At 39.6% G+C, this 19,388-nt stretch overlaps 1 protein-coding gene across 3 annotated transcripts in view; it reads left to right on the top strand.

Annotated features, from left to right (window-relative positions):
- Positions 1 to 4,229: 4,229 nt before the first annotated feature.
- The window catches only part of LOC127807349 (uncharacterized), a 42,266-nt gene continuing 27,107 nt past the window's right edge, over positions 4,230 to 19,388 (top strand). For 2 of the 3 annotated variants that reach the window (XM_052345096.1, XM_052345095.1), the window contains exons 1-2: positions 4,364 to 4,504; positions 4,649 to 4,787. In XM_052345096.1, the coding sequence (XP_052201056.1) occupies positions 4,394 to 4,504; positions 4,649 to 4,787 (250 nt within the window). In that variant the 5' untranslated portion in view covers positions 4,364 to 4,393. Of the gene's footprint in view, positions 4,505 to 4,648; positions 4,788 to 19,388 lie in introns of all 3 variants that reach the window. The other variant, XM_052345097.1, reaches the window with a different exon arrangement.

Genomic DNA, 19,388 nt, shown 5'->3' with positions numbered 1-19,388 from the left:
TTCCCCCTTGTAGCACAGTTGCTTGGTGCTATTGTCGATTCACAACTCCAATTGCTCGGTGTCGTTGTTAATTCACAAACACAAACTGCTGCCTAAGCCACCGTCGATTCACAAACACAAATCAACGTTTTCCATGGTTGCCTGCTCGGTGCCATCATTTCAGTGCAAACACAAATCAATTCACAACTTCAATTGCTCGATGTCGTCGTCGATTCACAAACTGCCAGCTGAGCCATCATCGATTCCAAACACGAATCAACGATTCCGCGCTAGCCTGCTCGATGCCACTGTTTTTGTGCAACACGAATTGATTCATAGCTTTGATTGTTCGGTGCTACCATCGATTCAGCTTAAAGGTATTGCTTCGTCTATTTCTTCTTTTGCAATTTCTTGGTCAGATTCTTGTCTGCCACAGCTTCGTCTGTTTCTTCTTCGTCTGCCTTCATTAATTTGATTATTGTTGGTTTCCTCAATTTGAAAGTGAATTATTATTGGTTTTCTTAAATAATTGAATTATGTTATGATTTATATGACTTATGAGAATTTACATTATATGAATTAATATTCAGGATTTTGATTATGGATGAATGAAAGATGATAAATGGAATTAATATTTAGAAACTTCATATTATTTAGTATTTTTGAAATTGATAGATGAAGTTATTTTGAAATAGGTACATGTATTTTATTCATAATAAAGAATAAGGTTGTAATAATCATCTTATTAAGCAATATTAGTTGAATTTTTATAAAATTATATCATTATAAACATATATTTACATACATTAAAGGGTATTTTTAATTATCTTTAAAATCTTATAATTTTATGATCTGAGTTTACGATTTGATTTTATGAACCTTCATTAAAATCTTATGTGATTTGTGTTTGATCTTTGTGCCTATTGCTTTAATCTATCTATTAACAACTTACATATTAAACTCAAACTTGAAAACTGAAGTAAAAACTTTTCAAATTTTTAAAATTCACTTTACCCTTATTCTTAGGTTATTTTTCTCGACAACTCATATTATCAAATATGACATTTGAAATTATACTTGTTTCATGCATCATCATATTTTTATGTGCTACACCATCATTTGGGATGATTGAGTACATATACATGCATTAGATATTTGTTTCAAAATGATTTTTTTATCAAACAAAATAATTGTTTAGGGTAAATAATAAAAAATCATTTATACTCTTTTTTGCTTTAATTTTGGACAAAAAGTTTAATTTTATCAAATGTGGCATCAAACTTTAAATTTGTTGAAAAAAATCATTAAATGTTGCCAAACTTGTGATGTTAGGTGAGTTGTCTATCACCTTATATTAAAAGTGTTCACATGACTAAATAAATATATATAAATACATATTTCACAAAAAATATAACCTAAATATATATATATGCAAACTATGTATCTGTAAATTAAAAAGAATACATTAACAATTAGTCACCTCATTGGTGGCAACCCCTTATTGCAAGTCTATTGAGGACGTACAAAAAGCCACTAATATATTTGTGGTTGGAATACACCACAACAATTAGCATGGAATGTTCTTGTGGATCACTTGGGAACTGAGTTCGAGGGTTAGGGTTTGTTAAAAGATTGTATTAAGATAAAATTAGAATATTTTTTAAATTAAGATATAGAATAATTAAGATAAGGTTGGAAAGTATTTCAAAATTTTTATCAAACTGTTTGTTAAATTTTTTGAATGTGTTGGAGAACATATGCGTCATTTTTTCTTATCTATAAAGTACAAGATATGCATATTTGAAGGGAGAGATAAACATATCTAAAAAATACCATATAAGAAGTCACGTGACTTTTTTTTCAAGAATAGCCAAACAAGTTTAACAAACATATTAAAAATGACAAAAGTCTTGAATACTTTTCATATCTTACCTTTTCCAATCTATATATTGGTTTACAAACACTACTCGATAAAACAAAAAATAGTTATGGTTATTTTCATAGATCCCTACCAAAAAGACCATTCAACCCTTAAATTAGTATGCAAGCAAGGGTGAAGTTGTCCAATGGTTCAAATGCAATGAAAAATCGAAATCAAGGGTTAGATATAATTGTAAAAGGATCAAAAGATAGAGAGAGAAGTAAAGTCATCAAATATATGAGATACTGACACGTGTCACTGAGAATGGGGTGATATATTTATAAATTGATGAGTTTTTAGTTAATTATGATTATGAATAACTATCCATCTAATTTCACGTAATCTACTATCTCAATATTTATCTTAATTAAGATTTGACTCATTTTTTTATTATTGAGGTTGTTGGCCTTTGTGGCATTTCAAATAATATAGTGGCATTGACAAGTATGCATAAGGATTAAAGAGTATTTGGTTAACGAAAATGGATGGGATGGATGATATTAAATAATATAGGATAAATTGTCTCTTGATCCTTTGTAATTTAGATTATTTGTACGAAGATTGCATATGGTTTAAAAATGGCTTTAGATGTATTTGTGCTTTTTAGTATTATTGTGTCATAAGCACAAGTAAATTAAAATAATAAAAATATTCAAAAATCCAAAATAATTTTTTGGGATAAAAGGTGTAAATTTTCTCATAAGTGGGGGGTTTCATGTAACGTGTAAACTAGATAATTCCGACATTTGAAAATTTATCCGAGAAGATAAATGTCATCTATAAGAGATAGACGTTATCCAAAAGAATCCTAATCCTAACAGGGTTAGAAAAAGTCAAAACATATATTATCTGTAAGAATTCTAATCCTATCAAAATTAAGAAAAGTCAAGATAAATGTTATATGTAAAAATACTAATCTTTAGCTATTTCGGATTACTTCATGTCCCTCTATAAATAAGCAAACAGTCATTCTAGAAAAATGAACACTTTTGATACTGATTTCAATATGACCTTATCATGTTTGACTTAAGTATCGGAGTATTTGTACGAAAATTTTCTTGTACCCTCTAACTATTTTCTTTCTTGCAGATTCAAATGGCTTGATGACGACATTTCTTATCAAATAAATTTATTATTGTATATTGGCAATAATAATAAATTTAATTTAAATTAAAAAAATAAAAAAAACTTGTTAGCTAAATGATTTAAGCAAAAAATATTAAACTAAGTGCACATATATAATCATTTTTAAAGCACATAACATTTTTATATAAATAACTCAAATTACATGAGGTCTAAGAGCAATTTACTCAACAACATCTTACTTTTTTTGTTATAAATAATATTATAATACATTTTTGCATCCCAAAGCGCATTGTAACAAGAAGAGTTATGGATAGAGGTGAGCAAGAGTTTGGGTAAACTGAACTAATTGAGTTGAATCAACAAGTTCGGTTCGATTTTGTAAAGGGAGCAGTTTGGTGTGGTTATCTTTTTTTCCTAAAAATCGGTTATTCGATTCATTTCAATTATTTTAAACTGAAAAATCAAATCGAACCGAACTGTGTAGTTATAACCCCCCCAACCAAACTGAACCGACCACACCCCCCACGTGGCACCCGAACCGAATCGTGCACCCCCCACCCCCCACGCGGCACCCGAATCAATAACCTTCTCCATCCCTCGCCTCACTACGATGTCGGTCTTCTCTTCGTCCTTTCTATCTTTCTCTCTCGCCATTTCGTTCTTTCTCCTCGTCCGGCACCGTCAAGGACAGCTCATTCGACATATGTACTCCAGTCTTCGTATTGGTGGTTGTCATAGATCAGGCACTACAACCACTGGCCACATTGCCTCATCTCTTCATCCCTTATCTCTCCCTCCACCTCCCTCACCGATGGCGAAGACGAAGACGACGCCAATGGCCCATTTGATAAGTTTTCCAACTACTTATATTTTACATTAAAAATTAGATCTACTAAAATCTAATCATTAAACGCTTTTGATTTTTGGGTACGTGGGTCACGGTGGTTGGGAGAATTCGATGATCGGTTCCGATCATCAGAATTATCGCTCGGCGGCAACAACAAGGCCAAACTAATGTTCGGTCTCTTAGTTATTTTGTGTTCCAGTTCGATTTTCGATTCAATTTGATTATTATAGTTTAGGTTTCAGTTAATTTAGTTTGTTGGGGTTAGTCGGTCGGTTTGATTCAATTATTACATATGATTTACTTCGATTCAATTTATAATTTTTAATCGATTCGATTTGATTATAATCTATTGTACACCCCTAATCTTGTACGATAATACTCCAACACACTATAGTCGCATTACCTGCATGGCAGGATCTTTGCAACCAAACACTCTCCTTGCGATGCCGAAACCCACATTTACGCGCCAAAACTGTGTGGAGGATCATCAAACGGCCAAACAAAGCATCAGAATAAGCAGACGAGTTCATACATGGTCGGCTCTGCGGCGAAGCGTTCATATGGCGGCTATCGGATGGTACGGACCTCTGATCGATCTCTCCAAAGCCTTTTCTCACATTGGCGATTACGTCCAGCTTCTCGTTTTCGTTCACAGATCTACTCCTGTTCAGGTCTCTCTCTCCGTGTATGCTCATATATATATGATTTTTTTCTCGATTATTCTATTATAGGAAGTTATTGAGCGCGTGGTTCGGAATAAACAGTATCATTTGGTTTCGTCTGGTTTGAGATTGTGAGTTATCTAATTTGTGCAGTACAAGCTGTCAAAGGGAGGAGAAATTATTAGGACAGACATTCAGGTTGGCGATGATACGCGCCCATTTTTCTCTGTATCCGTATGGCAAAAGCAGATCGGATCAGTCGCTTTTGCTGGAGATATTGTTTTGTTGCAAAGTAAGGTCCAGTTCGTACTCCTGTGCTCTGATTTTGCGTGTATGGATAGTTGTAAGGATGTACGTGATGATGCGCAAAATTGACCACTAATATATTTATAAAAAAATCATATGGATGAAAAACTTTTGTCTTTGGACAACTAGACTGATCTTCTACAAAAAAGAAGAGTGAAACTGTCCCAGAACTAGTTGGAAAAGCCACATTGATGTCTAAGTTAGACGTGGAGAAATAGTAAAAGGCAATAGTTATTCTTTGCTTAGGATTATATTTCCTTGTTGGACTGTTACTAGGAATAGTTATTCCAGACAATCTCAAGAAGATTAGTTTTATCTCCTCAGACTGCCTTCATAAGATTTAAGAGATGGAGTTTATCCTAAGTTTATCAAGATTCGATTCAATCACTAGATTGTCAGAAGTGATCATGTGATGACTTTATGCCTTAATTCTAAGAGAGAATTCTAGTCGAATTAGGCAGTTCAATCCCAAGTTGAATTGGTTTTCCTTTAGGTCTGTTGGAGACCCTTTCGGACCAAGTTAGGTTTGAGTAAGATGCCGAGATTGAGGGTGACCCAGTTAGTGGGCCGAGGCCAAGGGTGGTTTGGATAATGGGCTAAAGTCAAGCGTGATCCAAGTAAAATGTACACATACTGTTATGAGCATCCATGGTTTGAGCCTTAGCTCGGCCTTTTCCACGTTGCGGAATGGTTGCGATCGCTGAAGAAGCTCACGAGAAAATGATTTAAACTACAGTAAGTAGCTAAGCAAGAGGTTTTAAAAGGTAAAAAAATGATCTTGCCCCTTAGTTATTAACATCCTTTATATACAGGAATTAAGAACACTATTGGAGCAAAAAATCAAACAGAACGTGGGCATGACTAACTGCCCAGCTAACTACGTTACTTGAGCCGTTCGTGGCTCCTATTTATTTGGGCACAAACAAAACAACTGCAAACAGAATAACAACTCCAACAAATGGGTGATACAAGCTGAAAATCAGGTCACTTCACTTGGGACCCACCGCCAGTTATTCACTTGCCCCTTTAACCAACTGCAAAACCAATTGTAAAACTGATCCAAAATCCGAGCTGCTTGAGTCACATACACATATCAACTCAGTTGGATCTCAGGTATCTTTGTTTCCTTGTGATTTAGCTTTAACTTTGTCACGAGTAGGGCCATGGTTTATGGTATTTTTTTAAATTTTTACTGCTGTAATTTCTGTTATAGTTAGTTTGTAGCCATGCGCGAGAGGTTAGAGTGTAGTGGCAGGTTGTTACAACCATGGAAGAGTGTAGAATCCACCTTAGCAGGGGATCTACTCTTTTGACGCCTTGTATAAATCCCCAACAACCTTAGTGGATTGGGGCATCCAGAATATTGAAAAGAATTATACTCTCTCCCTCTCAACATTCCCTCTCTCTACATTATGTTCTTTGTTCTCTGAGTGTGCCCTCCTAATTCATACCAAATTAGAAAGAAGATCATTGTCAGGATTAGGTTGTGACAATTTTTGGTATTAGAGCACGATTCTCGGTCGGAGCTCTATAGGGATCGAATCAATGGCGGAGGAAACCCGCATGAAAAATCTTGAGTTGCAGTTGCAGCAAGTCACCTCGACTATGACAGAATTCTAGAACAAAGCTAATCAATTAGAGATCAAATCTACACGGAATCACGAAGCAATCATGGCGATGGATCGCAAGATGGAGAGCTCAATTGAGGGGTAGGAACAGAGATTGGATAGAGTTCTCTCACTGATGCGGGAGGAGATGGAAGCACAAATACAACAATTCATGGTGATGTTCACTCACCAGAATTCGATAATGATTTCTCCCGATTTTCCTCCTAGGGAGAGAATTGAGCCTATTTTACAAGGTAATAGGATGAATCGTATGAATGAACCTCTGAAATTGAGGTGGATTGAAGGAAGAAGTAGAAGCAGTGATGGACAGAGGAAGGGATGGTCATGCCAACCCTCATCATTCGGGGTTTCCCATACCTCAGATGGAGATCCTAGTGTTTGAGGGGACCAATCCCATATGGTGGTTAAGAAAATATGAGAGGATGTTCGATTGGTATAACATATCAGAGGGCCAGAGAGTATCCTTAGCCACGACATACTTCAATGATGTAGTGGATGCCTAGTTTCAAGGGTGTACTAGAGTAAGAGAGAACTATACTTGGGAGGAATTATTTGAAAAATTGTGTGAACGTTTTGGTGAGAGGAGCATGATGGATGTCATATAGGAATTCAACAAGTTGAGACAAATTGGGGATATGGGGGCCTATTAACAAAGGTTTGAGGAATTGAGATCTCTTATGATCAACCACAATCCTTATCTTTCGGAGGCTTATTTTGTGTCAAGTTTCATGAGTGGTCTTAATGATAGCTTAGGCCAATGGTTAAAATGATGAGGCCTCGAATAGTAGAACAGGCAATTGAGAGTGCCAAATGGTGGTGGAGGCTTTAATGAGGAAGCAAAGGCAACAACAGAAGGGGGTGATTCTGGGGACATCCAATCAAGGAGTGAGAAGGTAATAACCGAGAGTTGGTGAAGAGAGATAGTGGGGTAAAGAGTTTGGGTGGACCAAGCTCGGGCCACAACACAACACCACATGGAGGGAAATTAATTGAGCAAAGGAGACTTGTTGGCTTGTGCTTCCAATGTGGGGATAAATATTATCCCGAACATCGGTGCAAAAGGCAAATATTACTGTTAAAATGAGAGGATGGACAATTATTATAGGATGAAGAGGCAGGTGAATGTGAAGAATTAGGGGAGGGGGACAATGGAGAGATTTACTGTTATATCTGAGATCTGACATGAAGTCTCTTCCGTAATTGAGGAAGAGATGAAAATTGGTAGGAGAGAGAGAGAGAGAGAGAATAGGAGGGAAAAGATCAGTGGAATAATCCTCACATGATTCCTATCCTCTAGTGATCTTATTTATAGGAGAGTCACATTCTAGAGAATTCCCCATAACTAACTCTCTGTAGTTATGACCCAAGTGGCCATGTGCGCTTGGGGCTCTAATTACCCCTTTACCACTCCTAATTACAATCATATCCTGTCCCTAATTACAACACAACCCTCGGGCTGTGACAACTCCCCTCCCCTTGAATTATTTCTTGTCCCCAAGAAATTAAAGAAGCCTGGCCACCCTGGGATATTGTTGTCAGGATTCAAGTGTGTCAATTGCACCAAAACTTGTGCGAGGGGCATGGAATCCTTGTAAATCACTCTTTTATCCAGTACTGCTTGGGGCTCCACTTCCACAATCTTATCTTCGACCAATTCAGGGGCCTCCTGAAAAGTTTGTATAACAATGGCATCAATACCCAAGAGAAGGGTGAATTGGGTTGTTTAAAAAATTGATTGAATTTGAAAACCTTTTTTGATAAAAAATTAGACTTTAGTGCAAGTGAGGATTATTGAAACGCTTGGAACAATAAATGAAACAAATAGCACAACCAAAGGAGGGACACAATGATATATAGTGGTTCGATTTAAACCAAGCTTAATCCACTACCTTAGCTCCTCACTAAGGATTTTTCAACCAATTCACTATAATCCTCCTATCACTTCGGATAGACCCGCTAGCAACAAGTTAAGAATGTACAACCTCTTGTTTAGACAAGCAAACCCTCTAGCAACAAGCTAGGTATTGCAATCCCTTGCTTCAATAAGCAAGTCCTCTAGCACAACAACAAGCTAGGAAATGTACAAGATGATACAAGATAAGAGAGGATCTAAGAGTTAACACTCTTAGTTACAAATTCACTCAACAAATAAACAAGGCTTGAAATTAAAATTACAAAGATAAAAGCAAAGCCTTGGAGAGAAATAAATTCAACAATGAAGCACACAAACTGATGAGCACTTGGGAGCTTGCAATATAATCACTTGGGTGGTGTATTGGTTCATCCATTTGACTTCTATTTATAGAGCTTGGAGATCCATTTCAAGAATCTTGTCGTTGGTAGTGGAAGGAGCCACTCGGAATAGTGGAGAAACTAGCCATTAGAGGTGTCAGACGAAAGAAACTGTTGATAGATGAAATGAGTTAGTCGACAGATACAAGAAAAAATCAAAGGTTAGTCGATAGATGCTCTACTATCTGTCGACAGATGTAAGTGGGACTTTTGCAAGCATTCTATTTGTCGACAGATGCTCTCCCATCTGTCAACATATACATGTTAAATCTCAAACATACATTCTGTTAGTCGACAGATCTAAGGAGGTTAGTCGACAGATCAAGGCAAAACTTCAAAAGATCAGAAAAAACTATCTTTCTTTTTGTTAACAGATTGCTTGAGAATAGTTGACATATCAAAAGAAATTTTTAATGTAGTCGACAAATGGTTGATTTTGCCTTAAGAAGAATCTTTCATATTTCTTCTAAGAGGTTTGTTTCAGAGATGTTCCACTTTGTTTTTTCAATCTCCCCATGATATTCATTTAGGCTTTGAATGTACATTTTATCAATTGAAATTAATTTTTGTTTGAGAGCCATGAACTTGAGAATTTGAGAAAAACTTAGTTGGAATATTTTCATCATCAAAACCTTAATTGCAAGAGTAAAATATCACCTCCTTGCTAACTCCTTCAGTGGTTCTTATTGCCTTCTTCAAGAGGGATACATGGAACACTGGGTGCAACCCTACTTCTTTCGGAAGCTGTAATCGATAGGCTGTTGGCCCTATCTTGGCAATGATTCTGAAAGGTTCATAATACTTGGGACTAATTTTAGATGTAAGCCCCTTACAAAAGAGATTCTGTTGGAGCCTTTTTACCTTCAAATAAACTTCTTCTCCTACCTCAAAGGTCCTTTTTGAGTGATGTCTATCAGCCATCTGCTTTATCCTTTGTTATGCCATAGTAAGCTCTTTTTTTATAACTTGCAGTGCCTCCTGCCTTGCCTGCAAGTATTGATAAGCGGAAGTTTTAGTTGGTGTGTAATGCATGACAATCGGAATTATAGGGGGTGTGTAACCAAAGAGAGCTTCGAAGGGAGTTCTCTTATGGGCTGTATGGTAGTTGGTGTTGTACCACCATTGGGCTAGTGCTATCCACCGACTCCAACTCCTTGGTTTTGTAAAGCATAAGCACCTTGAGTATGTCTCTAGGCACTGATTCACCCGCTCGGTTTGTCCACTAGTCTCTGGGTGATGACAACTGTAGCCCTATCCCCAACCCTTGGAACAAGGTCTTCCAAAACTGACTTGTGAATATCTTGTCCCTATCGGAGACCACTGCCCCTGGTAGCCCATGTAGCTTAAACCCCAAGTCCATCAATTTCCTAGCCACTTCTATAGTAGTAAATGGGTGCGCCAAAGTGATGAAGTGACTAAATTTTGTCATTCTGTCCACTACCACTAAGATAGTGTCAAATCCCTTAGACTTAGGCATTCCTTCAACAAAATATCCATGCAGATCTGTTCCCAAGCTTGGGAAGGTATCTCCAAGGGTTGTAGGAGACCCGGATAGGGTACTTGTTCATGTTTGCACTGTTGACAAATGGTGCACTACAACACATATTTGGTCACTTCCTTTTTAAGCCCTGGCTAATAAAAAAGTTGCCTTACTCAATGATAAGTCACATTAAGCCTGGAATGCCCTCTTATAGGGGAGTAATGCAAGGATTGGAGAATACATGTCCTAAGCTGTTCATCCTCCCCTATGACCACCCTACCTTGATACCTTAGCAATCCCCCCTTAAGAGTATACCCTGACTCCTCTTGGGAATGCACTGCCAGCCTAGTTTGTATTTCCTTTATCCATGTAGTCCCCTCATAACTGCTTGTGATGCCTTGCACCCAATCAGGAACCAAGGTAGATATAGCATGGCAGCTAGCTGTGTTCTCTCTTTTTGATAGTGCGTCTGCCACCAAATTTTCCTTCCCCTTTCTATACTGAATATTGTAGTCAAACCCCATCAGCTTAGTGATCCCTTTTCATTGCAACTGGTTATGTGCTCTTTGTTGAGAGAGGAACTTCAGACTCTCATGGTCTATCTTGATGATGAACTGCCTTCCTTCCAAATAGTACCTCCACTTTTCTATGGCTATTCGTAATAGCTCCTTGTATAAATACTCAGACTTAGATGCCTTGGGGGTAGGGCTTGGCTCATGTAAGCCATAGGTCTACCCTCCTGAACTAAAATAGCCCCTATCCCCATACCATAGGCATCTGTCTCAAGGATGAATTCCTTGGAAAAGTCTAGTAGAGCCAAAATCGGGGCTTAAGTCATAGCTCTCTTAAGTGCCTCAAAAGCCTTATCAACCTCAGCTTCCCAATGGAGGCTATTCTTCTTCAACAGGTTGGTGGGAGGCTTGCTTATCACCCCATACCCCTTGATAAATCTTCGATAGTAGCCAGTAAGCCCTAGGAACCCCTTCAACTCCTTAAGGGTTTTGGGTGTAGGCCATTGCTCTATGGTTGCAACCTTCTGAGGGTTAGTACTCACCCCTTGACCTGTGATGATGTGGCCAAGATATTCCTCCCTAGTTTCTGCAAAAGTACACTTAGACCTTTTCACATAAAGTTGATGGGCTTTGAGGATTTCAAAGGCCTTTTTAAGGTGGATCAAATGCTGGTCTAGGTTAGGGCTATAGACTAAGATATCATCAAAGAATATCAGCATAAAATTTCTAAGGTAGGGGGCAAAAATGTGATTCATTAAGGCTTGAAAGGTTGCAGGTGCATTAGTTAATCCAAATGGCATAACCAAGAACTCATAATGTCCTTGGTGGGTTCGAAAAACTATTTTGGGGCAGTCATTTGGGTTCATCCTAATCTGATGATACCCTGAGGTAAGGTCTAACTTAGAAAAAATGGAGGCTCTAGTAAGTTCATCAAGAAGGTCCTCAATAATAAGGATTGGGAATTTGTTTTTGCTGGTTATGGAGTTTAGTTGTCTATAGTCCACACAAAATCTCCATGATTCATCTTTTTTTTTTTTTTAACTAGGAGGATTGGTGAAGCAAATGGGCTTTAGCTCAGTTGGATTATAGATTTGTTCAACATGTCCACCAATTTTTCAATCTCGGCTTTTTGCACAGGGGAGTATCGATAAGCTCTTAGGTTAACCAGCTCACTATTGGGTTTAAGGTGAATAGAATGATCAAGGAATCAGTGTGGGGGAAAGGTTGTAGGATTGACAAAGATTTCATCAAATTCCATTAACAATTTGTGAATTGGTTCATAGGAGTGTATTTGTGAGGTGGCTGGTACCATAGCTCGGGGTAGGAGCTACCATCCTTTCCTTTGCCTAATATTGTATTGGTCCGCCTTCAAATCCATTTCTATCTCCATGGCATATAAGGAATGTAACTACCCAATTGAGGTTCTCCCTTGCTTTAGCAGCCTCTAAAGTTTCTTCCCTAACATTGCTTTGCACTCCTTTTTCTCTGGGTAGCCCCTAAGAATGACCTTCTATCCCCCCATATAAAAGGTGACTTCTAGAGTGTTGAAGTCAAATACTAGGGGGCTCATTGTCCTCATCCAATCCACCCCTAACACAATATAGAACCCTCCCAATCTAAGAATTCTCAAATCAACTGAAAATTCTTGACCACTCATCACCCATTGAAATCCCTTGCATTTAAATTGACTCACCATCCTGCTCCCATTAGCAATCATAAGAGACAATGGAGTCGTCTCCCGTAATTCACATTGCAGGGCAGTGGTTGTTTCTTCATCTAAGAAACTATGGGTGCTGCCACTGTCAATGAGCACTACCAAGCTTATTTTTCCCACCATTCCTTTGACCTTCAATACTTTGCCCGAGGCATAGCCTTGCAAGGCATGCATGGAAATCTACCCTCTTTCCCCATAAACTTGTCCTTCAGGTTCTTCCCCTTCTTCAATTTCCTCTTCTCCTTGGCCCTCCATAGTCAACAACATCCTTTTACACTGATGTCCCGGACCAAATTTTTCACCACAATGGAAACAAAGCACCATTTGCCTCTTTTAATCCATGGTCAAGGCCTTAGCTGGGGGTGGGGCTAATTGGTTCCTTCCCATTGGTCCACTCCTCTGCCATGGTTGGGTACCTCCCATAGTTATCAAAGGCGCGCCTAGGCGCGAGGCGCCTTAAGGCGCCAGTTTGGCGCCTCGCCTGGGCCGAGGTGAGGCGGTTTTGGCGAGGCCCTCGCCTTGCGCGCCTAGGCGCGCCTCATGAAACTGAGGTCTTCTACTAAATCTTGCAGCCCAATCGCGCTTGCCTCTCCTCCCGACTGCATCCAGCCGCGCTTGCCTCTCATCTCCAGCTCGTTGCTCGCTCCTCACTCCTCCCGACTATAGCATATGTCGCGCTTGCCTCTCCTCTCCAGCTCGCTGCTCGCTCGCCCGATCTTCCTCTTCCTCTCTAGCCCCAGTCGCACCTGCCTCCTCTCTTCCTCATCTCTCCAGCTCGCCCTCGCCCAATCTTCTTCTTCCTCTCCTCTCCAGCTGCGACCCCCTCCTCTCTTCCTCTCCAGCTCGCCCGATCTTCCTCTTCCTCTCTAGCCCCAGCCGCGCCTGCCTCCTCTCTTCCTCTTCTCTCCAGCTCGCCCTCGCCCGATCTTCTTCTTCCTCTCCTCTCCAGCTGCGACCCCCTCCTCTCTTCCTCTCTAGCTCGCCCGATCTTCCTCTTCCTCTCTAGCTCCAGCCGCACCTGCCTCCTCTCTTCCTCTCCTCTCCAACTCGATGCTTGCTCGATCTTCCTCTTCCTCTCTAGCCCCAGCCGCGCCTGCCTCCTCTCTTCCTCTCCTCTCCAGCCACGACCCCTTGATCTTCCTCTTCCTTTCCTCTCCACTCTCCAGCAGCGCCTGCCTCCTCTCCAGTCTCCAGCTGCGCCCTCTTCTTCTATTCTCCTCTGCCGAGTCTGCCCACGGTCTTCTCCTCTCTTCCTCGCCTCTCTTCTCATCTGCTCTCGAGCTCTTCAAGTTGAAGCTGCTAAGGGCCTAAGGCTGCCCACGTCTTCTCCTATATTCATAATTTCATATTGTAAGTTCTTTACTTGTATTTTATTTGTTTATTTCTTGCATTTTTGCCTAATTTATTTTGCTGGCAGCTGGTTGCTGAAATTTGCTTTAACTCTTTATAGTTTATTTCTATCATTAGGAGAATTTTGTGGAAATTGGAACTGTGTTGCAACAGCCCAATAAATGTTGTCAGCCTAATTTATACATATATATTATATATTACATTATATATATAATCATTCTAGATAATAGATTATAACTAACCCATGAATTTTATTGGACAGTTGAATGGTGGGCTTCGTATGGAATGTCAACACCCACGTTGCAAAAATTTGCAATTAAAATTCTTAGCTTAACTTGTAGTTCATTTGGGTGTGAACGTAATTGGAGTGTGTTTGAAAATGTAAGTGCATTGTACATATAACACTTACAATTTTTATTAGTAGTTGGTTTGTTTCATGTAGCTTATTCTTAGTATGTTTTTGCATAAATTGTTTAGCTTCATACTAAACGGAGAAACAGGCTTGATCAACTTCATTTAAACGACTTGGTGTTTGTGAAATACAATAGAGCATTGAGGCGTTGGTATCAAATGCGTGATACCATTGACCCTATCATGTTGACCGACATTGATGAAAGCAATGAATGGTTGACTGGAAAACTTGATGAGGAGAATGATAAAGATGATGAAACTGTTTTTCCAGATGACGTTGGGGATGGGTTGACATGGAGTAATGTTGTTGTGGCTGCAAGAGTTGGAGAGCCTAGTTATCAATTTAGAACTAAACAAACTCGATCACAATTGGGATCAACTTCGGTTTCGACTTCAAAGCGGCGAGTAACTCAGGAGATTGAAGAGGAGGAGGAAAGTGAGGCAGGGACCGAAGATGATGAAGACTTGGAAGAGGGAGAAGAATTGAGAGATGAAGAAGAAGATGAAGGGGTGATTGAAGGGGATGATGAAGATATTAACCTTGATGTTGATAATCTCCTTGTTGATGATTGATTGTGGACTTGTAGTGTTTATGTGTTTGTTTAGAACTTTACATTATAATTGGTACTTGGTAAAGTTTGAGACTTTAAGTTTGAACTTTGATGATGTTTTTAGTTTAGAATTTGCATGATGAATGAATTAACTTTGATGTTGTTAGTTTATAGAATTTGAAGATAATGAATCATGAATGATATGAATGTGTTATTATTGATAATTTGATAGTTGTTTATGATTTTATAAGATTTTGAGTTTTTTTCCTAAAAGGTGCGCCTCGCGCCTCAGGCTCCAGGACCTTTTGCGCCTCGCTGCACCTCGCGCCTTTCAGAACTATGGTACCTCCCTTACTCATTCCACTATAAGAAGTCTCCTCTCGGTTGCCCTTAGGGGATAACCTATGCTTCTTAGCAAAAGTTTCTAAGGCCATCTCATGGAAGTGGGCTTGCTTTGCTGCTTGTCCAACTGACGTTGGATAGAGCATCTTCACAGTGGGCTAGATCTGATCATCCAACCCACTGATGAAGCCTAAGGAGGGGTTGAGATAGGGAGAGTAAGGATCTGAGTTCCTCAAACCTTACCTGATACTCCTTGATTGTTCCCTTCTATTTAAGCTTGTTGAATTCTTTGATAACATATGTCCTAGTCTTCTCCCCAAACTGGCTACATAGGCCACTTACAAACTCCAGAGAACTCCATTATACCCGGCCTTTGCACCAATTTTTGAAACCAAGTGTCAACCACATCATCTAGGTATGTGGCAACCATGTTCACCTTCTCCCTTTTGGTCACTCTATACTGGTAGAACACCCGCTCACATCGCCTAATCCACTATCTAGGTCTATCCTATTCAAACGTGGGAATGTCCATCCTCAGCCCTAGAAGTGTGGGGTGAGCTCCCCTAATTCGTCTATTGAAATTATCCTCCTATGTTTCCACCTATCCCCTATCTCTATCGGATCATGAGGCCTCTGCCTATTCCTTGGCGTCATCAGAATTGGCACCGAGGAGGCCCTGGGAGGAAACTCCATTGGTAAGCTAGCGTTGGGTTGCCGAGCAAACATGCTAAAGGCTCAACTGTTGGCTCAATCCAGCAAATTCCTCCCTAATCCCATTAACCGCCCGATCTAGATTGGCCACATTCTCCAATTGACTTCGATTGATCTCGTCTCGAGTCTGTCAAATTCCCAACTCCAGTGTCTCCAGACGATCATCTACCTGCTCCTAGTTCTGTCGCATTCCCAATTCAATGGCATCCAATTGGGATTCCATTTGCTTCGCCTTAGTACCTTCAGCCATGCCTACTCCAGCCATATCGCCGGCTCTGATATCAAATGTCAGATCTGAGATCTAATGGGAAGTCTCTTTCGTAATTGAGGAAGAGATAAAAATTGGTGAGAGAGAAGAAACACGAGAATTAGAGAGAGAGAGAATAGAAGAATAGGAAGGAAAAGATCAGTGGAATAGTCCTCACATGATCCCCATCCTCTAATGATATTCTTATTTATAGGAGAGTTACATTCTAGAGAATTCCCCATAATTAACTCTTAGTAGTTATGACCCAAGTGGCCATGTGCGCTTGGGGCTCTAATTACCCCTCTACCACTCCTAATTACAATCATATCCCGCCCCTAATTACAATAGAGCCCTCGGGCTGTGACACATACATGCCTTGAAAGGGGTAGCCAATAACAAAATTATCAAGGTAGAAGGTAAGGTGAGGGATTGCAGCCTTATGATCTTAATAGAAAGTAGGAGTACCTATAGTTTTCTAGATGAAGGCACAACTAGGAGGTTGAAGTGTCAACTCACCCTTGAGTGTGACAATGGCTAATGGAAACCGGGTAGTAAGTAAGTCAGCATGAAATGGCTTCTGTTAGGAAATGCAAGGGGAGGAATTTGAAGCTGATCTAAGGCTTCTACGATTGGGAGGTTGTGATGTAGTACTTGGAGTGCATTGGATGAAGGGGGTGAATCCCATAAGTTTTGATTTCAATCGGATGAAGGTCTCTTTTGAAAAAGAAGGAAGGAAGATGACCCTAACTGGAGAAAGAGAAGTTGGAAATTGTAAAATGATCATTGGAAGAAGGTTGCAAAGGGTATTCAAGAGCAAATGGAACCAATTGACACAATTATTCTCTATTGTGGCAATAGAGGAGGGCCATGACAGCAAGGCAGAGCAAGGGGAATTCTATCTAACAATCAGCACACCCCTGGGAATGCATGACCAATTACACCATTCAGACCATCTTGATAAATTGTTGGTAGAGTTTGAGGATCTTTTTATTGAACCTACAACCCTTCCTCCTACTCGAATGTTTGACCATGCTATTAACCTTAAACCTAATGTTGAACCTATTAACATTAGATCCTACCGTTATCCTCCAATCCAAAAGACAGAGATTGAGAAAATGGTTAGGGAAATGCTACAACAATCTATCATTAGACCTAGCCAAAGTCCTTTTGCTTCTCTAGTTTTATTAGTTAAGAAAAAAAATGGATCATGGAGTTTTTGTGTGGACTATCACCAACTTAATGTCATAACCATCAAAGACAAATTTCCTATACCCCTGGTGGAAGACCTTTTGGATGAATTACACCATGCCAAATTCTTTTCTAAGCTTGACCTACACTCGGGCTGTCACCAAATCAAAATGAAGTCCGAGTATATACCCAAGACTGCCTTTTGAACACATCATGGACACTTTTAATTTTTAGTGATGCCATTTGGGCTCACCAACGCACTAGGCACTTTTTAGTCCCTTATGAACATAATTTTTGAGCCCTATCTTCGAAAATTTGTACTTGTATTCTTTAATGATATACTTGCCTACAACCCCACCTTTGACCAACACTTGGCTCACCTAAGAACCACCTTTGAGGTCCTCAGATCTAATAGGCTTTTTATCAAGAGGACTAAGTGTGCTTTTGGGGTTAGGTGGAGTATTTGGGGCACTTAATTTCAAGGGATGGGGTTAGCACAAACCCAAGAAAGGTGGAAGCCATGGTGGCTAGGCCCAAACCTACTATGGTAAAGGTTTTGAGGGAGTTTCTTGGGCTAACTGGATACTATCGCCAGTTTGTAAAGGATTATAGGGTTATCAATAAACCCTTGACAAAACTCTTAATGAAGGGAAGTTTCAACTAGGGGCAAGAGGTAGAGGAAGTTTTTGAAAGATTAAAAGGGGCTATGAGTCGGGTGCTTGTCCTAGAGTTACCTGATTTTAGCAAACCCTTTGTTTTGGAGATAAATGCCTATGGGATAGGAATTGGAGCCGTATTGATGTAGGAAGGAAGGCCATTGGCATTCCTAAGCTAGGTATTGAGCCCTAGGCACATAAGGCTTAGCATATATGAAAAGGAGTTTCTAGCAGTGTTAATGGCTGTTGAAAAATGGAGACATCATTTGGAGGGGGGCAGATTTATAATCAAGACGGATCACGAGAGTTTGAAATTTCTATTATAATAAAAATTACATACTCAACTACAGAAAAAAAGAATGGCTAAGCTGATGGGATTGGACTATGCTATACAGTACAAAAAGGGCAAAGAGAATGTCGCAGCAGATGCACTCTCTAGGTACCATAAGGAAGGAAGCTCAGCAGCTATAACCATTGTAGTTCCTGAGTGGTGCCAAGAAGTAAACAACTATGAGGGAGATGAGAAAGTAAGGGAATTGTTGGAAAGGTTGGTTGTGGGATCCAATGAGACAAATGGATACACCTTGGTAGAGGGTATGTTAAGATATCATATCAGGTTAGTGATTGGGAACAATGTTGGTCTCAAAAGGAAAATAATGTAGGCCCTACATGAGTCTCCCTTAGGAGGGCATTCAAGGATTCAAAATACCTATCTACGAGTGAGGCAATTATTTTATTAGCCTAGGATGAAAACGGAAGTAAAAGAGTTTGTGTTATCTTGTGACACCTACAAGAGGAGTAAATATGAAACAATGGCTTACCCAGGGCTCTTGCAACCTCTACCTATCCCTAACCAAGCATGGATTAGTGTGTCCATGGATTTCATTGAAGGTTTACCAAAATCAGAGGGAAAGGATAGTATATTGGTGGTTGTTGATTGGCTAACAAAATTTGCCCATTTTGTAGGGCTAACTCATCCCTACACAGCTTAAGAGGTGGCTAGGGTTTTCTTAGACCAAGTGGTGAAATTACATGGGACTCCTAAGTTTATAATTTCATATCATGATAGGATCTTTACTAGTCTAATGTGGCATGAGCTTATGAAGGCTTTGGGGACCAAGTTGAAGATGTCCATGATCTATCACCCCCAATCTGATGGGCACACTAAAAGGGTGAACCAAAGCCTGAAAATCTACTTAAGGTGCATTTGCTTCCTACAACTGAAAGGGTGGCATAGGTGGTTGTCTTTAGCTCAATGCTGGTATACCTCCCTCAAAATGTCCCCATTTGAGACCCTATTTGGGTACAAACCTCTCATTTTGTCTGCTGTAGGGGAATGCACTACTGTGGCAACAGTTGAAGACTATTTACAGTAGAGGAATAAGGTATTACAATAGTTAAAAGAGGAGTTAGCCTCAACTCAAAATAGGATGAAACAATTTGCTGACTGGAGGAGAAGTGAGAGAGAATTTGCAGTTGGAGAGGAGGTGTATTCAAGGCTGAGG

This window comes from Diospyros lotus, chromosome 8, assembly GCF_014633365.1.
Source record: "Diospyros lotus cultivar Yz01 chromosome 8, ASM1463336v1, whole genome shotgun sequence".
Classification (NCBI taxonomy): domain Eukaryota; kingdom Viridiplantae; phylum Streptophyta; class Magnoliopsida; order Ericales; family Ebenaceae; genus Diospyros; species Diospyros lotus.
This window is presented reverse-complemented; position numbering and strand designations above follow the sequence as displayed.